The following is an 18,298-nucleotide window of genomic DNA, read 5'->3' as shown; positions in this document are numbered from 1 at the left end:
GGGGGGGGGGGGGGGGGGGCAGGCAGGTGAGAACGCCTCGCGAGTCACGGCCGATATGAATATTCGATACGCGCGCGGTTCATTCGTTGGGTGCATCAAGTGTAAAATCAGTGTATGCAATCGCTAAGGCGGGTGTACTAAACTGAAAAATCGGCACCTCGGAATACCTCATGCACGGCACTTCATACACGGGGCGGCCGTTGAAAAGTATAACGTATTTTCCCGTCACATTCGACCTCTACCCTCTCATTTCCGGTCTCCCCTGGCAGTTTCCGTGAGAGAATTAAAAAAAGATGAAGAACGAAGCCACATGATTTGGTAACAAATCGTAACGCGTTAGGACACGCTGTTTTAATTTTAATTACACACGTGACAATTTGTAGGCCGAGGATAAAGTAGACTCGTCGACTCGATTTTTCGATTCGATCCTCTGATTTGTAATATTTATACAGAAGATTTGAACTGTCGGATTATACACAGCAGGCTTGTGTACACGCAATAAACGTATACCGTAGGATTACATTGTATATAATCCGGCGGCTTAAATGCTCCATAAATATTGCAAATTAGGGGATCGAATTGAAAGATCGAGTCGACAAGTCCACTTTATGCTCAGCCTGCAAATTGTCGTCGGCGCGTACGGACAGTTTTTAATTTTATTAGATACAGTCTGCTACGCGTAACAAACGGCTAGACGCGAGCGCATAAATCGTAGCCGATGGAACGGATATGAATTAAAATCCGCGTTCTGGTGGATTAAATAAGGAGAACACGCGCGTTCTGTATTACCGTCGTGATTGAAAAGTGCAATATTTCGAAAGAGCGGTAAAACCAACAACGTTACAAACTCGGANAAAATTTAGCTTCCCCCCCCCCCCCCCTTTCGTGTTTGCACGCCCGCGTGTTTACGAAATTCGATTTCTCGTTAACGTTTAAACGTCGAAGATAAACGTATCGCCAGGACGGAACGCGCCGGTCGATGAATCAAATGACCGCGACTTGACGGACGAATTAAAGCGCGGATGAAAATACGCGCTTCGTACGCGTTGTCCGTTCGCTCCCTCGCTCATTCGTCGGCACTTAATTCGTAATTCGCTAACATTCTGTATCGACCGGCCGTCCCTGTCTCCTGCCCGTTTTCTCCACTCGTTAACTCGAATATTATCCCGCGCTTTCGCACGTGAAGATGCGAGCGAAGGAAATTCCGAAGTCCTCGTTCTTCCGTTCCTTATCCGCTCGCTCGAGCGAGCACGCATTTAACGGCACGTTTTTATTGCGGCGAATTACGGAAATCGCACCGCTCCGCCGATCTCTCGTTGTATCGTCGCTCGTGTCTTTTTTCTCGAGCTCGCGAGGACATGCATCAAGGATAATTCACGCATTAGAGGGTGCGCTTATGGCGTTCTTGCGGCCTATGGGCATGCCATCGCGATTTCTAGCACAATGCGCTATTCTGCTATGATAGATATACAGCAGTAATGCTGCACATCCTCCTCCCCCCTCTCAACCAGCCTGCCTGCCTTTACCTCCGACCCTTCCACCTACCGGCTCTATATTAACCCACGAGTGCCGTCTGCACAGACACGAATGTCTATACGGGCACAACGACGTGACAATACACACGTGCCGGGGGGTACGCGCGCATNTATATATATACGTACACACAAATATATATATATATATATATATATATATACGTACACACAAATCGTCTGAGTTCGTACTATTCATATGTAGATGCGTCATTTTACTTGAAAAATCGCCGAGTACTCCATTACCGTCCGAGCGTTTCGTCGTTTTACGGACACGCCCGTTATATCGCGTCAGCGTTAATTGAATGCGAGGATTATACTTTCAAATTATTGCTAATTACGTTTTAGCATCGTTAATGAGGGTAACCTCGCGGAACGCCGCGTTAAAAAGCCCCTTCTTGCCGCCCGGGATTATCGTCTATCTCTGTTTGTCCAGCGCTTTCGAATTGGCCGCATTCTCTCGTCGTCGACATTGTTAACGCGCGCGCGCGCGCGAGAAAGACAGAGGCGGAGGGAAAAAGAGAGAGGGAGGGAGAAAACGTTTCTTCGCTGTTTCAATTTCCCGTTTCGTTCGAAATATGCGCGAATAACACTTACAACAATAGGCGGCAGTCATTGCCGCTTATCGGCGGTTTTCGTTTCAATTAAATCAATTATTGGATGCCGGGCATGTGGAATTTTATTAAACGGTATATACGCGGCGACGTGTGTGTGAACGCGCGGTGGCGGCTGGCCCGCTGAAAATATAACACGCGTCGCATCATTTGCGCGCGTACAACAATGCGGCATAAACATGAAATTAATTAATAAGGCCCGAAACTGTGCGCGCGTGCGGCCGCTTATGACGCGTTACATCATTTCGCGATCCAATTAAGAGTTCGGGTCAATATCCGCCCCCCCCCCCGCTCCCGCCCCTTCCCGGTCCTCGTGATTGTTAATTTATTCGTCGTAGTAGTAGTAGTGGTAGTCGCGATGGTCGTACTCTTAATATGTAACACTGGCCATTGTAAAATTTTAATAACGCTTAAGTACACGGCAGCGTTGCGGCGCGCCTCACTGCCATGTGACGGGGGGAGTTTTACGAGAGCGGAAAAAAACAGCGAGAGGAGCCCTCGAGGTCCCGGTGACCTTTTAACACAAACCGGAAGTAAGAGAGGCGCACTCGTGACAACACACAATCGCGACGCGACGAGGGTCGTTCAACTATAAACGACCACTACAATTACGGAAACGCGCGCGCGCCAGGGCCTCTCGACTGGTTAAAGCTCTGCACAGAATAATTAAGCGAATATACGCGCTACCATTTCGGATTTCCCTTTATTCCACCATATGTTCCAACTCTCGCGCGCCCGTACGCTCCGGGACATTCCTACCGAAAAGAGTTTTGCTGCAGTAAACCTCGCGATTATGCTGGAAAATTAACGCGAATTGAGAGGCAATTCGCGGGGTCACTCTCGTTATCGCGGGGACGCGTGAGTACGTGGCGAGTGCAATACACGCGAGAGGATCTCAAAGGTGTGTAATTAAGGGAAGATAATAAAACTGTCGCTTCATTTCCGCCGCCGTTTTCGGCACGATTTCGGTGGCCCTGTCTAATTGTTCCGCGGTAATCGGCCATCGAGGGAAATAACGAATCTCGTAGATACAGAGGGTATTTATTAATTAACGTCCATTGTTTACACAGCGTTATTTCTCGTGAGAAATTAAATCGAAAAGTTCCTATTGTCATTTTGTCTTTGAAAAGGGGCCATTATTTATAGCGACTCCAATTATCAACGGAACATATCTTTACGGCTAAACTCAAAATTAAAATTCTGTTAAAGTAAAATCCGCTTGAAATTAATCGAAGAAAATAGATTTGTCATTCACTTGGTCGTTCGAAGCATAGTTTGCGGTAGGCTTTCACTGAAAATTTGATCACAATTATCAAACATTTAGGTAAATAATTTCAACACATGATTTAGTTATAGTGAACGTATCATTTAGTTAGATAGTACATGGTACATTTAACTAAATAATTAAGTACACGTAACTAAATGGTTTAGTTACATATACCATGTAACTAAATTATTCAGTTACTGTACCCAGATTACTTAGTTAAAACTATTTAACTAAATGTATGATAATTATTAAGAAATTTCTTTTCACAAGAAGCTGTTTTTCTAATTGTTTGTATCTCGCAAATTACTGACGTTTTGACGTTTTCGCTCGGTACTATTGGATTCAAATTTTCACGAGGAATAACGCTATGTACGCAATAGGCGTTAATTAAGAAATCACTTGTATATATATAAATCGGTATATCTACATACTGAGAAAGGGATTTGGTAATAAGTACTAAAATTTGGTGAATATTTGCCGACCAAATATTTGATTACTGCAACGAAATAATTTTGTCCCATATGCTAAATATACAATATACGGAATTACAGTATCGTATATACAGTACATGGAACTAAATTATTTGCAGTAATCAAATACTTGATCGGCAAATATTTACCAAATTTTAGTACTTATTGTCAAATCAGCCAATTTTTTCAGTGTAATTTTGTTGTCTTTATATGCTTCATTTGCACACGATGAAGTGCGCCAATAACGGAGAACGGCTTTAAGGTATTAGCGTCCTTCCAGACAATTCCGAACCGGCCGCGTTCCACAGGCTGGACGCCATGCAGAAATTAAACCAATTATGCCTGTCAATTTGTGTACGCTCTGGTGGCATAATCATAGCACTCGAATCCCGTGCCACGTTGTTTGACCATTAGCGGGGTATACCGGCTGTCAGAGCACCGTACCTATCAAAAGGACCCTCGGCATCCTACGTCGCATTTGCACCGTCACCGTTCTGTGTTTCGCTTTAATGCTGAAATCTAATCGATCGTTCGAATTTCCCGAACTCGAATCGGAAAGAAGCACGAAGGAAAAGATATCCCAATTTTTCATATAAACTGAGTACGATGAAACCGAGAAAGTGCAATATCGCAAGAAAATCGCAAAGTAAGAGATGTCAGTGTTTGAACACGCATGGTCATTTGCTAATTGAATGTTTGTATTAAACCGATGCAAGAAGATAAATCCTCTCTCTCTCTCTCTCTCTTTCCCGAAGACAAGCGTCAACAGCCGGGCCGAGTAAGATCGCGGCCGGCGTTTCTTACGTGATCGATGGCGGACAATAATACGCAGCGCGCGCGCGCGCGGTTTGCCCAATTTGGCCGGGCACCGGTGGCCATAAATTCGCGAACGGTCTCGACAGGGGCCCTGCCGGTCAGGCCGGGGAAGGAGCGAGAGAGAGAGAGAGAGAGGCAGATACACTCCTGTGGACATCCGTTTGGGCACGGAGACAGGGACGGAGCCCATTGGAGGAGTGCGCTCTCGAGGCACTCCATCAGCCGCTCCTCGAGTAGGCTTTCGGCATCAAAGCGGCTCGTCCCTCAAACACGCTGGTAATGGGTCAGACTCGCTCGAGTGTCGTGGCTCTTGGAATCCCCTTGTCCTCCGGGCTAGGGCTTTCAAACCGAGCCTTCTCCGCCCCGCCGACCAACAGCCCCGCGCCGAGCGTAGCTAACCACCGTACCCAACCGGCCTCAGCCCCGTCCTGTCCATGACCGCCGGTCTCTCCTTCCCTTGGGCTTTCTGGCCGCGTATTAATGCAGATTTCATTATGCGCGCCGCCAACGCCTGGCCATGATCCGGCGTCGTGTTTACGCGGCCAAGATGCCGTCGTTGCAGCTTGAATTATTCGCGTCCCTTTGACGCTATACGGAAACTATGCGGCCCTTCACTGCTCTGATTAATCGCCCGGCTTTTTAACGCGCCGCCGCCGCCGTTGCTGCCGCTGCTGCTGACGACACCGCTCCTGTTACATTTGAATGCAAATCGCGTAACGAGCTTGTGTAACGCGAAACTGCGAGCTGCCAGCTCTGGCCGATGGACCGCCGGCGAAAAATGTTTACCACCCTCGCGGTAAAAACCCGACTAATTACGCGAAAACATTTTCCCAGTCCTAAGCATATTTTTGAGTAAGGGCAAGTTGAGCAAGTCGTATACACCTTCCGGTGCGCAATTGTATATGTACGGGAGAATGAAAAGAGAGAGAATAAAGAGAGGGAATACTGAGGAAAGACGAGAGATCGAACGCGTTCGCAGTTTTGGTTATTCGCGTCGGCATGCCGCCATTGACAAACGCCTCTCTTTCTAAATTGAGCGCGAGTAACTTTCGTGATCGACCGCACAGAAGCCTATTGAACACTCGGCGTAGGCATTATGGCGCACCTAGCATAATGCGCCGTGTATTCCGCTACCGAATGTAATTGTGTTTGCCCTTCCCGCCGGGAGTACTGAATTAATGATCAATAAACATGTTATGCTCTCTTTATTGACTATAACGTCGCATGCCGCGATTATCGCGTTGTATATATACCTAATATTGGCACCTCCCGAACTATCTGCCCCGTTACCGAAATTCGATACGGTTCGCGTATCTGATAAGCCATTATTCCTCTTTTATCCCTAATAAACGTCTTGATCCGCCGATGATCGATGTTCCGTTATTTCGGCTAAAGATCAACCTGAAAGCTATCAGGTCAGACGGAAAAATGACCGGGTCATGATTCATCGATGGTCAACCTGTCTAATTTTTTAGAGTAAAAAATCAAACTTGAATTAGATCGGAAGAAAAATTTTCGCAAATAATCCTCTTTCATGTACACGAGAGAGAGAGAGAGGGAGGGAGAGGGAGAGACGAATCCTCATGCTACAAAGTGTCACGATAAATTTTGAATCGTTTCAAGGACACTTCCCTCCCGCTTGATAAACCGGGACAGACCCCTCGTCGTCTAACTAGATCGATTTGGCAGCGGGGAAAATGCCGGATCCGTTCTTCTTGCAACTACCAAATTAATTCACGTGCGCTCGTACAGTCGGTCGGAGTCCTATATAGAAGAGCGGCGTAAGCTAGACGCGGGGTGGTAGACCCGTACGTATGATGGTACGATGGTAGGTGACTGGCTTTGATTCACGGCCCCATTGAAAGCCCGTTCCTCACCAAGGGCGCGAGGATATAATGGCCAGTCGCATTTGGCGCTTTTCCTGGTGTCTTGTGGTATCAGCGAGATGTGCTCGCAACCCCCTTCTTCTCACGTAGCGCTGCGAATCGAGGCGTATCAAAGACGAAGATGAAAGAGTGAGGGAGAGAGAGAGAGAGAGATAGAGAGAGAGAGAGAGAGCGGTAGAGTCGGGGAAAAAAGCGTTAATGCGCGAATGAAAAAGAAAATCCGCGGTCGCTCTTTCTGCGAAACGATACGGCGCGAATTAAGAGATAAAAATTTCATTACTACTTGGCTGCTCGTTTATCCGCCGACCATACTCGCGATATCCAAATTGAATTACCGTTCGAACTGCTTGTAACTCGTTACCGCTATCTGAGAGGGGATTTGCGCGAAAGCGAAAAGTTAGTTATTATTGGCATATTGAATTTTACGTGCGCCGCGTTTTAATAAATGAGAAATCCGTGTTAGTCATATCATCGATCCGATATCCTACAAATGCACTTAGACTTCTTGATTATCGATTCTCGATAATTACCTCCGGTTGCGCGGATTCATTAAACCGACCTTTTTAGTCATTAAGAAAAAAAGGATAGAGAAGTATCCCTTCGACCTCTGTATTTATAGGTAAGGGGGAGGGGAGAGGCGTACTGATCGATATTACATTTCCGCCGAATCAACCCGCGCGAGCGTTTTCAGAAGTTTAATTTTTTACCGGACTCGGTAATACGTTTCGCATGGAATCCGTTCGCCAACATCCCCGTTTGCGAACTTTTCCGTCGCAATTTATCTTGCCGAGGATATCGCACACGTTTATTTTCGCTTCTTACGATATCCGCATCGTCGCTTATTCTCCCCGGGTTCCGATTATCTCGTGAAACGGATTCTCTATAAATCCAAACCAGTCATCCGACGTCATCGCGATTCCTCACTCTCTCTCTTTCTCTCTCTACTAGTTTGGACACTCGACACACCGGCGACGGTAGCGGATCGCGCCATTATTATGTGGGTTTAAGAAAATTGGATCGTAAAGCGGAAGGGGTCTCTCCGCTTGCTTTCGAGAGAAATAAGCGGGTCACAGTTAATTGGGTCGCCGTCATGTCCCGTTTAACGAATGTTTAATTTGTCTCGTTACGATGCCGGCACGTAATTAATTTCAATTAATTATATCGTCACCCTCGGGTCATCCTCCTCTGCTCCGCTCCGTCTCTCGTTACAGCAATGATTTCGAGTACAGCTCATTCGCGAACGAAATCACGTTCGCCAATATGTAGAGTTTTACGAGGGAGCCGTGCGCCGTGCACGCGTCACAGGCACGGTCTCACTGTATTGTGGTTATAATTAATTGGCAAACTGCAAATTACACGATAATCCCAATTATTTGTCGCTTTGTAAAGCGATTGCTAGGATAATGGCGTGATTAGAATTTCATGATTGTCTGTACCGCGTTTGTGGCCGGCCGTAACCGAAAACCCGAGTTGCAGTTGTTATAACGGGATTATAAGTATCGTTTCTCTGTGGTTTCGTACGATAAACTATAATTAGATAATAATATGTATACACACGCGTAACTGTACATATTGCACGGGTATGTGCGTATTCATGCAATATATTCCACGAATTTTTAACTTTAAAGTAAAGATTTTAAGTTTAAGATAAACTATCTTTAAACTATCACGCATGCTTTCCTGTATGAGAATTATCTACATTGTAAATACAAATGTGTTATTTTAGCTGAGATTTTTCATACACATTTCTGGCCGTATTAAATCATGTCGTTTAACAAGTGGACGTGTTAATTTATAATTTAACACAATTAAACGTTTCAAATGGCGTAACCTGAAACGGCAAGAAACATGTAAAATGAGTTCAGTTTAATGTGTTATTTTTAGACGTTTATGCGTATAAAAATAACACATTTGCATTTGTAGTGTATTCATCGGATTAGAGATATCATCATTTTTTCTTTACGCCTCAATTATTTTCTCTTTCATCGTGTTATTCTTCCCTCGCGAATTTTCGGCATAACCACCCTGGCACAGACGTGCACACATATATTAGGTTGGGTAAAAAGAAATCCATTATTTTTTCGGTAGATGGCTGTAGTGATCGATATCTCGTAAAGTATCGATCGAACAATTTCAGATTTATGCTCGTTGGAAAGGTGACATTTCGCACTAAAAAAATTCTTTTGTTGTTTTTTGTTTGGTCCATTCAGTTGTGAGTTACAGGGTGTTAAAAGTGGAAGTCAACGAAGAGAAAATTCGGTACATTTTACAGTTTTTCTTTAATAAAGGCGAAAATGCAAGCCAGGCGGCTGTAATTGTGAATGGTGTTTATGGTGCCGATACTGTAACAGCCAATTACGTGCAATTTTGGTTTCGTCGATTCCGTTCAGGTATTTTTGATGTTAAAGATGCACAGGTAGGCCCGTCGTCGAAAATGTCGATAAAATCACAGAAATAATCGATCTGCATGTTAGCAGTCGTAGCATCGCCCAGGAGCTAAAGANAGTTTTTCTTTGATAAAGGCGAAAATGCAAGCCAGGCGGCTGTAATTGTGAATGGTGTTTATGGTGCCGATACTGTAACAGCCAATTACGTGCAATTTTGGTTTCGTCGATTCCGTTCAGGTATTTTTGATGTTAAAGATGCACAGGTAGGCCCGTCGTCGAAAATGTCGATAAAATCACAGAAATAATCGATCTGCATGTTAGCAGTCGTAGCATCGCCCAGGAGCTAAAGATCGACCATAAAACAGTTTTAAACCATTTGCACAAAGCTGGATTCAAAAAGAAGCTTGATGTTTGGGTGCCACACCAATTAACACAAAGAAACATGATGGATCGAATTTCCATCTGCGAAGCCTTGGCGAAACGGAATGAAATCGACCCATTTCTGAAACGGATGATGACTGGGGATGAGAAATGGGTCGACAACATTGTGTGAAAACGATCGTGGTCAAAACGCGGTGAAGCAGCTCAAACGGTGGCNTCCATCTGCGAAGCCTTGGCCAAACGGAATGAAATCGACCCATTTCTTAAACGGATGGTGACTGGGGATGAGAAATGGGTCGACAACATTGTGCGAAAACGATCGTGGTCAAAGCGCGATGAAGCAGCTCAAACGGTGGCCAAACCAGGACTAACGGCCAGGAAGGTTCTGCTGTGCATTTGGTGGGACTGGAAAGGAATCATTTATTATGAGTTGCTTCCATATGGCCAAACACTAAATTCGGATCTCTACTGTCAACAACTGGACCGTTTGAAGCTAGCGATTGACCAGAAACGGCCAGAATTGGCCAACAGGAGAGGTATTGTGTTCCATCAGGACAGACCACACATATCTATAGTGACTCGGCAGAAACTCCGGGAGCTTGGTTGGAAAGTTTTGATGCATCCACCATATAGTCCGGCACCAAGCGATTACCATGTTTTTCTTGCATTGCAAAACTTCCTTAGTGATAAGAAATTGGCATCAAGAGAAGATTGTGAAAATCGATTGCTAGAGTTTTTCGCCAATAGGGACCAAGACTTTTATGAGAGAGGCATTATGAAGCTACCTTTAAAATGGCAACAAATTATAAAACAAAACGGTGCATATTTGACCCAAATCGGACAATCCGAAACATGTTAAATAAAGTCTTGAAGTTCAAGTAAAAATAATGGATTTCTTTTTCCCCAACCTAATATATATATATATATATATATATATTAAGGTTTATAGGTCTATATATATATATAGGCTCTACCAGAGGAAAAGGGAATATATTAGTAGTCCGGGAATTGAAATATGCATTAATCTATAATTAACACTCGAGCTAATCTCTGAAATGGATTTCTTTCTGCGCAAATGGTATTTGACCGTTAAAAATGCAAGGACTTTTAAACAGTAACACGTTGAAAATCCACGATCCGTTTAAACTAGAAGCCCGATTAAAGTGCGATTTTTCTTCTCATTATTTATGCGGCCCGAGAAAAGTGACTTTCGTGCGCTCCACACATGAAGAGATTTCGAGAGCTAAAAGTTTTCGCTCGGTTTTATGCCTTATGTAAAATTCTTAAAGGTGACGAGACATCGTTGGCAGATTGAGGCACACACTCGGGCTACGGTATCATGCATCCCTCAGGAATCTCTTATCCCTTTCATATAATACATTATGTGCGACTCACCTCAGCGGGGAAAGCATAGTTATTGATACGATGTTCGGAGCCATGACTATCGTCCATTCCGTAGTGGATGTATATCTCTTCGAACTGATAGTGATAAGCGAGCGGGCCACCCGTTATATTGACTCGTATCTTCGCCTCTCTGTCCGCCCTAAATACCAGGAACTGCCCGGTATTGTGTAAATTTCCGGAAACCTGCAAAACGAAATCGATCGAAACTTTTTAGTATTCATAATACATCTGCTGAGCGGAATGCAATTATTCAAATGCGTACGAACGGCAATACGTATTAATTGATCGATGTTGAATATGGAAAGAAGAACCATTGCACATTGGGTCTTCTCTTCCATGCAACTTGCAACTTTCGAACTTCACGACGAAACACGAATTCACGAATATTTTTCTTTGCGACTTTTTGTCGAATGGAAATGTCGAGACGCCGGAACTGTTTTCCGGGAAACTGTATGGGGTGAATCACTAAAAGCGTTAGGCTTCTGAAATTAAACGAGATATGAAATTCTTATTTTCCAATGGCCGTTTGGTATTGAAGCCCGGCATTGTGTGATGAAGTTAATTTTTAAACAAAGTCATTAAGGTCATTTCAAAGTCAACTTTATTTTTTACATAAAATTATAGAGATCAAATCAATGTGAGGCAGCGGTCTGAGATTCTATCATTCTATATGTGTTAAGTGATAAAAAAAATTAAAACTTCATCACACAGTGTCCACATCGATACCCAATAGTCGCTAGAAAATAAAAATTTCATATCTCGTTCAGTTTCAAAAATATTAGCCTCTAATGCTTTTAGTGATTCACCCTGTACAAGCGAGCGAAATGTTAACGCTTTTTATTCGTGGATCAAATTTTTAAGGCTGATAACGCGGAGGATTTTAAATGCTAATTCGGTGTATTTTAGGACGAGATTCGCGAACAATGGCTCCCGCATGCCTTATCGTAATGAGCTGCATAAGAGCGCGGTTGCAAAGATGTCTACAAGAAAGGGCGGCAGCTCGTCCCGCGGGATAATTGATTAGGCATTTAATTGGATGGAATAGCAAAACCAGAGACACGGGTGCCATGTCGCATAGGAGCTCGGCAAAGTGCAAGACGAGGCCGGGAAGTCCATTTTCTTGTACGTCGCGGGAACCTGAATTATGGCGTCATCAGTTAGAAATAATGAGGTAACCTCGGGGAGAAGCCAGCCGCGGAAGACACGTCGGCAAAAGTCGTCCGGAGATAACTTATTATTTTGCAATAGATTTTTGGCCTTTAACCTCTTTTTCGTCGCCTCTCAACCTTCTCGCCTTCTCGGCAGATTCTTTCGCGCGGCCGCTATTAAGACGGGATCTTTTCAGCATCGCGACGCGACGGTTCCGAAATCGAATTTCTTACGTTGCGCACCGTCACATCGCATTGCTGCGCGTCGAAAAATTGACGCTCAGCGGATGTTCTTCGGATTGACATTTTGCATAAAATAATAAAATCATTGATTCATCACGTAATCAAGTAATATTTTTTACAAATTTAAGTATATTTTAATAACTCGTAATAAATACTTACTTGAATACAATAATATCTTAACTTGTAAATGAATTATTGAATGTAATTGTATTATAGTTCTAAATTTAAGGGAATATTTATTAAAATTACGTGATACTTCTTTTCCATCTTTTCCTAGTGGTTTTAAATTTAATTTTTTCTGTCTAGTGAATATTTTTTAAAAATAAATTCTTATATTCTCAATATTATGAATTTGATATTTGTCGCAATTGTTTTAATACATACAAGTAAATGTCTGCTTGTAAGGAGAAAATATCATATCATACAAGGGTGTCTGACGCAAACTGTTCTATAGCTCGAAATTTTGCATGTTTGCAAAATGATAGGAGACTTTTTTGTTCACATTGACTTAAACTGCAAGTATGCGACGGATGGCACGGTTTACGTTAGACACTTTGTATACCAATTTATATAGTACAGCAAACATTATATTTCTGCTTCCAGTCAAGATTTGCCAAGGAGTATCGGAGTAATCATCTTACACGGAGCAAGTAAATACTACTTGAACGCGGCAGCGCTTTTTTTCAGCGTACTTATCAAACTCATCGCAGAGGGTTATATTAATTACATCGATAAGCACCGCCTGCGCGTGATAGATTGAAAGCTACCGCGCGAGCGCGCAAGTTTCATATTACAATCCGAAAATTTACAACGACGCATTGTCCCCCCGTAAAATTTAAACAATCCCACGCCGGTCGTTAATCTCACTCCGAAAACTCGTCGCTGTTTCCTCCCGAATTCATTAAGACATCGGCGGCCCTCCTTCGCGATGACAGAGAGAAATGAACGCGAGCGAGCAGGCAGGCGGCCGGCGGTGTCGGCGCGACGACTTTCCCTCCCCCCGTGCGCGCGCGCGCGCGCACAGAGGAGAATCAATGGCGCATAACTCATTATTTCGCGATAGATTTCCATCCCCTCGATCGCCCCCGGGAATAATTCGTTCGCCTCTCGTTTCTTTTTTCCCCGCCGAGCTTCCTTTTTTCTCGCTCCCAGCTCCGAACTTGGATCAATGGAGGCGGCTTGGAGAGAAGCCGGAAGAGGACTCGCGACGGAACACGGTAGTTCCGTGGGATCCCGAGCGCGCACAAAGGCCGCCCTTCTTTCGACGAAAGTCAAAGTTCGGCCGGGGGTGGCTCATCTTCCTTACGCCCCCTCCTCCCCCTCTGCTTGGAGCCTCTTACCCTCTCGCCGGGTCGTTCCGGGAAGTCGTCCGCGAACGGTCCGAACAATCGTCGCTGCGTATTCCACCGACTGCTGGTCTCCGTCGTTTTGTTCCCGCGCGAGAACAGCGGAATTCACGAGCAGCCTCGGCGAATGGGGACCGAAGTCAGAGGGGGAGGGTCGCAGAAGAGAGACGCGGATATGAGGAGACTTCGCGGTGATGTTTCACGATTAATTCACCGGCGACTCCCTTCTTTCTTTCTACGCGGACTAATGGAAACGGCCCGCGGGGGCCGTGAAGTCGCGAGAATAATCGAGTTTCACGCGGGGAAGCTTAGTTAAAGACACGGATAGCTCGCTCACGGGCGTCGTCCCGACGCAAATGAGGCCGGACCTACGCGGGAGTATTTACGAGATCGCCGAAACTCGCCAAATCCCTTTTCCATACGGGCTGCAGTTTCGCGATTACGTTCTGGGAATCTGGGAACTATGAAAAATGGACTTAGTTGGCACGGATTCGCGGATGTTAGAGGGAAAGCACCAAAGCTGACAAAGGTATGGAAAATAGACATACCCATGTTTCTCGGCTACGAAGTACCGAACTCTATCGAATAGCACAGCAAGCTTTGTCATTATTTTATAGTAGTTACTTGCGAGACGAAATGCAATCATATTCAAAAGACTCCAACGTATTTTGGCAGATAAATGTTGCTGCTTTGTATCCACTTTAATTCTACGCCTTCAACGGGGTTTCCGGGCCCAGGAACAAAATGGCACGTTGACCTTGGCACTTTTCCCCTACGTCTAACCCGGGATTTCTCCGTACACGTACGTTAGTCAGAACCGCGCGATCGACCAGAGCGCGATAGGAACGCGAATGTCTCGATCGGGTTTCCAGTCGGCGCATCGACGAGCGCGAAATCGAGCTTTCGCGCGCAACGGAAATCAAGACGGTCCGGATTGGATTGAAACGCCACGCAAGACCTCCCCCGGTGGCGGAGAGGGAACCCCCGGTCAGCGGCCGTGCGGCAACATTGTCTGGTAATTAATACGAATTAAGCGGCCACCGAGTAGAATCGTCCCTAGCACGCGACTCACGTTCGTCCTCGTAGAAATTCGAAAAGCTTCTTTCGATCCGGCTCGCGTGTCCCTTTCCTCGGCACAACGGCGCGAGTTAACTAACGGCTCGCTCTGTTTATATGGCGGTTACGTCGATTTGTGCGCGACAGTTTCTACGATCGAGTTTATCGAAACGTGCGGCTTCAATTATGGCGCGCGGTCGAGGTACCACAGGGAATTGGCAATTCCGCGCGACGTAAGAGAACGCTCGTTACAGCTTCGATTATGGCGAGCTCGGACGGCCGGGAGGGTTACACGCGATTCGTCAGTCTCTCTCTCTCTCTCTCTCTCTCTCTCTCTCTCTCTCTCTCTCTCTTTCTTTCTCTTCCCGTCTCTCTCTCTATCTTCCTCTCTCTCGCCGGCAGCGTGCGGTTGTTCGTGCGAAGAAACGTACTACGGGACAGCGGCCGCTTTTAGAGAGCGCTAGAGATAGAAGTAGCTCGTAAAAGAGCCGATACCGCGGCTCGATAGCCGAATCTACTCGATCACTTGTTGCAATAAAATTACACCGGCGCTGGACGTGTAACGTCAGCGTACAAAACGGTCCGGCGATAACTCACCGAGAACTCGTGTATTAAATATTACGTAAAAACCGCTACAAATTATTCGAGCGGCGATTACGATCGTGATACGTGTTATAAATTGTGAACCGTGATGTAAACTATAAATAGGCGTGATGTGAACTATAAATACCCCCGACGCGCGTTTACCGCTTCCTGTCTCTCTCGGGAGATGTCGAGGTTCCAAATCGAGCGAAGGAATCCGGGTAAAAGCACCGATTTCGGCGCGCTTCGCACGCCCAAGTAAGAAATAATAACTGGTGACGAGGTACTGACTCAATATTGATTTTTGGGATGATAGCAATGGGCCTTGATAAACAATATTATAATTGTACCGATTTATTCAGTAATAAAAAAGCGCAGTAATTAAAAAAAAAAATGGTCGGTTATCAATACTGGAACAATACCAGTTCCCAGAAACTATTATTATTATTATTGTACAATTGTCACGATAAATAAGTATACCGTGGAAGGGAGAATCAGAATATAGCCGTGGGTGCTTGTTTGTACCCGGATGTCCATTTTTAATGTCATACGAAGTGAAAAACACCGGAGCAAAGCAGACTCAGCTGGGATAGACCCTCGGGTCTTCCGCTTTCCGGCTTGGAAAAAACAATCTTGCTGTTGCAATAAAACCATCGTTGCTATTGCATATTCGTGCCGTCAGCGATAAAATTTCATCAGCATGGCAAGATTAGCGAGTTATTCGTAATTAGAGCAGAATGGGTTTTGTTACTAGGATAGAAAATATTCTGAGTGAATGTGTGTGAAAATATTCTCAGTGAAAATGTCCGAGTGAAATTGTCCTTAGGACACGTTAATGTGTTCTGCGCATGGTTACGAGCATGTTTTCTGCGCATGTGAGCATGAATTTCATCTCTTCATTGCTTTCTTTACTTTACATCAATAGGCTCGACCGGAGTTTTTAATTGGAATGTCCGTGACGAGGCGAGACACAGTTCAAGGATACATTGCATAATACAATTTGGTCCTTTTTCGCGTGTAATTGAAATTTGCAACTCTCTCTCAAACTTTAGCCCATCTCGGAGGCGAGTTGCAAAACTGTTACATTTATTTATCAATCGGTGAGAATTGCTCGGCCCGAACGTGTCGACATCACTCGGTTGACTGCGATATCGCAGTTTGCAAGTCGTCCTGCTGTCCATATAGTAACTGATGGATTTTGTCGCGACAGTATAAAATTTTCTGTGCCAACCAATTATTTTCCTCCATGAGGCAGCCGCTCTTATCACTGAGCTATTTAGGCTCCACGTTGCACTGAAAAATAGTACTTGGAAATTTATTTGTGGGACATTAGGTTTATTTCTATGAAGATTCCAGGCATAGTTATTGACGACATTTTAAGAACGCGATTAAAAAAAAAGTGATAAAAAAAAAATAAACTTTTTCAGCGTGAAAATAGAGTATTTATTTACACTTGATTATAAATATGTCAATTTAATATCAAATGTTACTATTATGAATTAAATTTAAGCCCAAGTAATTAATATCATATATTGGAAGTAAATGCGTCACTTCAATGCAGTTAATGCCGGGTCAATTCATGAACACTTTCAATTTGTGGACAAGTAACGACGAGTGAGTTATTTTTATTCCAAATTCCGAGTGAATTTTCTGGGACGTGTAAAAAAAACAGTTGAAATTAACATTTCATTTTTTAATAAAGGTTATTTCTGTGAAATAAACTTCACGTCTCACAAGCAAATCTTTAAGTACTTTTCCTCCAGTGCAGTGACTTCGAATTTTCTCATATTAGAACATCGGTATCGTAACGTGAAATCCATATTTCAGTACTGAATTGATACCTCGCCAGTCTCCGGTGCTGGCCGAATGTATGCGATTGCATCACATGGACGAGCGTTATACGCGAGTCGCGCTTCGCTCGTCACGACGCTCTTCATCCGCGTTTTTCACCGTGCGTTATTCAGCGTTCAACCGGGCTACTTGTGCGCGCCGGATCGCGGAAGTCGCGCAGATACCGATTCGCTTCCCGTTCCGCCCCGTCCCCGGAGGGAAGGAGAGAATGGGAGAAAAATGCGCATTCTTCGACTTCGCCGAGCGCGGGCGGACCACAAAGTGTCTTCCGCGGAAATGCACGTGAAAAGGTTTAAACGTGCTCCCGAGGTATCGTTTGCCCTGTCGTTCCCTTCTCACCCTACGATCCCTCTCCTCGTTCCCATTGCTCCTTTCGCCCCCAGCCTCGTCGTAGAGTCAATCTTTTCTACGGCGCCGGTAGCCTGCGCGTTCTCACGAGCGCACCGACCGCGCGCCCACCACGAGGTCTGTCTCGGATGCATTCTGCTGCGCTTTGAAACGAGCCACGGATGGGACTCTTCATTGTTTGCCTACCTACCCTACCCTACGTATCCTCCAGCGGCAACCCTCACCCACCCCGTTGCGGAAAGCGCTAAAGAGAGTTCTCTGAAGTATCCTCTGCCTCTTGCCGCGCTGTTAACCGCGTCGACGCCGCGCCCTCGCCTCTTTCATTGAAACAAGCGGCGTGAAACCGCCGAGAAATCACACGCGGCGGTAAACACGGGGCGTCTCTCTCTCTCTCTCGCGGCGGTCCAGCGAACAACCAGTACGCGAGTGTGTATATGTGTGCGCGCCCGTTCGCATGCGAGATTTTGCAAATTTTACTCGGACTAGAAATCAAGTCGGGTAAAAAGGTCAAACGGGAAAAGGAAACATCGCGGAAACAAGATACATTTTGGAGGAATTTCCCCCCTCCCCGGGGGAATACGCGCGATACGTGGCGTAACACACGGCAATGGCCGCGCGCGATCCCACCCCCGGTCTCACTTGACCGGGCGGAGAATCGAGCCGGACTCTCGATTTGTCGGGGAGCGAAACGAAACTGGGCTTCGCCGCGCGGAAACCACACTGACGTCACACCTGGTCCCGCGCTATTTAAACGCGGTCTCAGGCCGTTTCATAGCTAACGCCGAGCCCCGGCCACGACGAAGTCGTGCGAGACCGGGAGCCTCGTGAATTTATACGCCGTTTAACCCGGTTAAAACTTTGGCACTTAAATTAAACAATAGAACGAACCGCGCCCCGGCACCTCCTGGAGTCGAACGTACGTCTTCGGCTGAGAACGGAGCTCCAGCCGTTTCATCTCCCCCCCCCC

At 45.4% G+C, this 18,298-nt stretch overlaps 1 protein-coding gene across 3 annotated transcripts in view; it reads right to left on the bottom strand.

Moving 5' to 3' along the window:
* The window catches only part of LOC106744899 (carbonic anhydrase-related protein 10), a 159,410-nt gene that overhangs the window by 31,791 nt on the left and 109,321 nt on the right, over positions 1-18,298 (bottom strand). For all 3 annotated transcript variants that reach the window (XM_014620035.1, XM_014620036.1, XM_014620037.1), the window contains exon 4: positions 10,749-10,940. In XM_014620035.1, the coding sequence (XP_014475521.1) occupies positions 10,749-10,940 (192 nt within the window). The remainder of the gene's footprint in view (positions 1-10,748; positions 10,941-18,298) is intronic.

The sequence above is a fragment of the Dinoponera quadriceps genome, unplaced genomic scaffold, assembly GCF_001313825.1.
Source record: "Dinoponera quadriceps isolate SergipeBrazil2010 unplaced genomic scaffold, ASM131382v1 scaffold1308, whole genome shotgun sequence".
Taxonomy (NCBI): Eukaryota; Metazoa; Arthropoda; class Insecta; order Hymenoptera; family Formicidae; genus Dinoponera; species Dinoponera quadriceps.
Note: the sequence above shows the minus strand (reverse complement) of the source record. Positions and strands in the feature narration are given on the sequence as shown.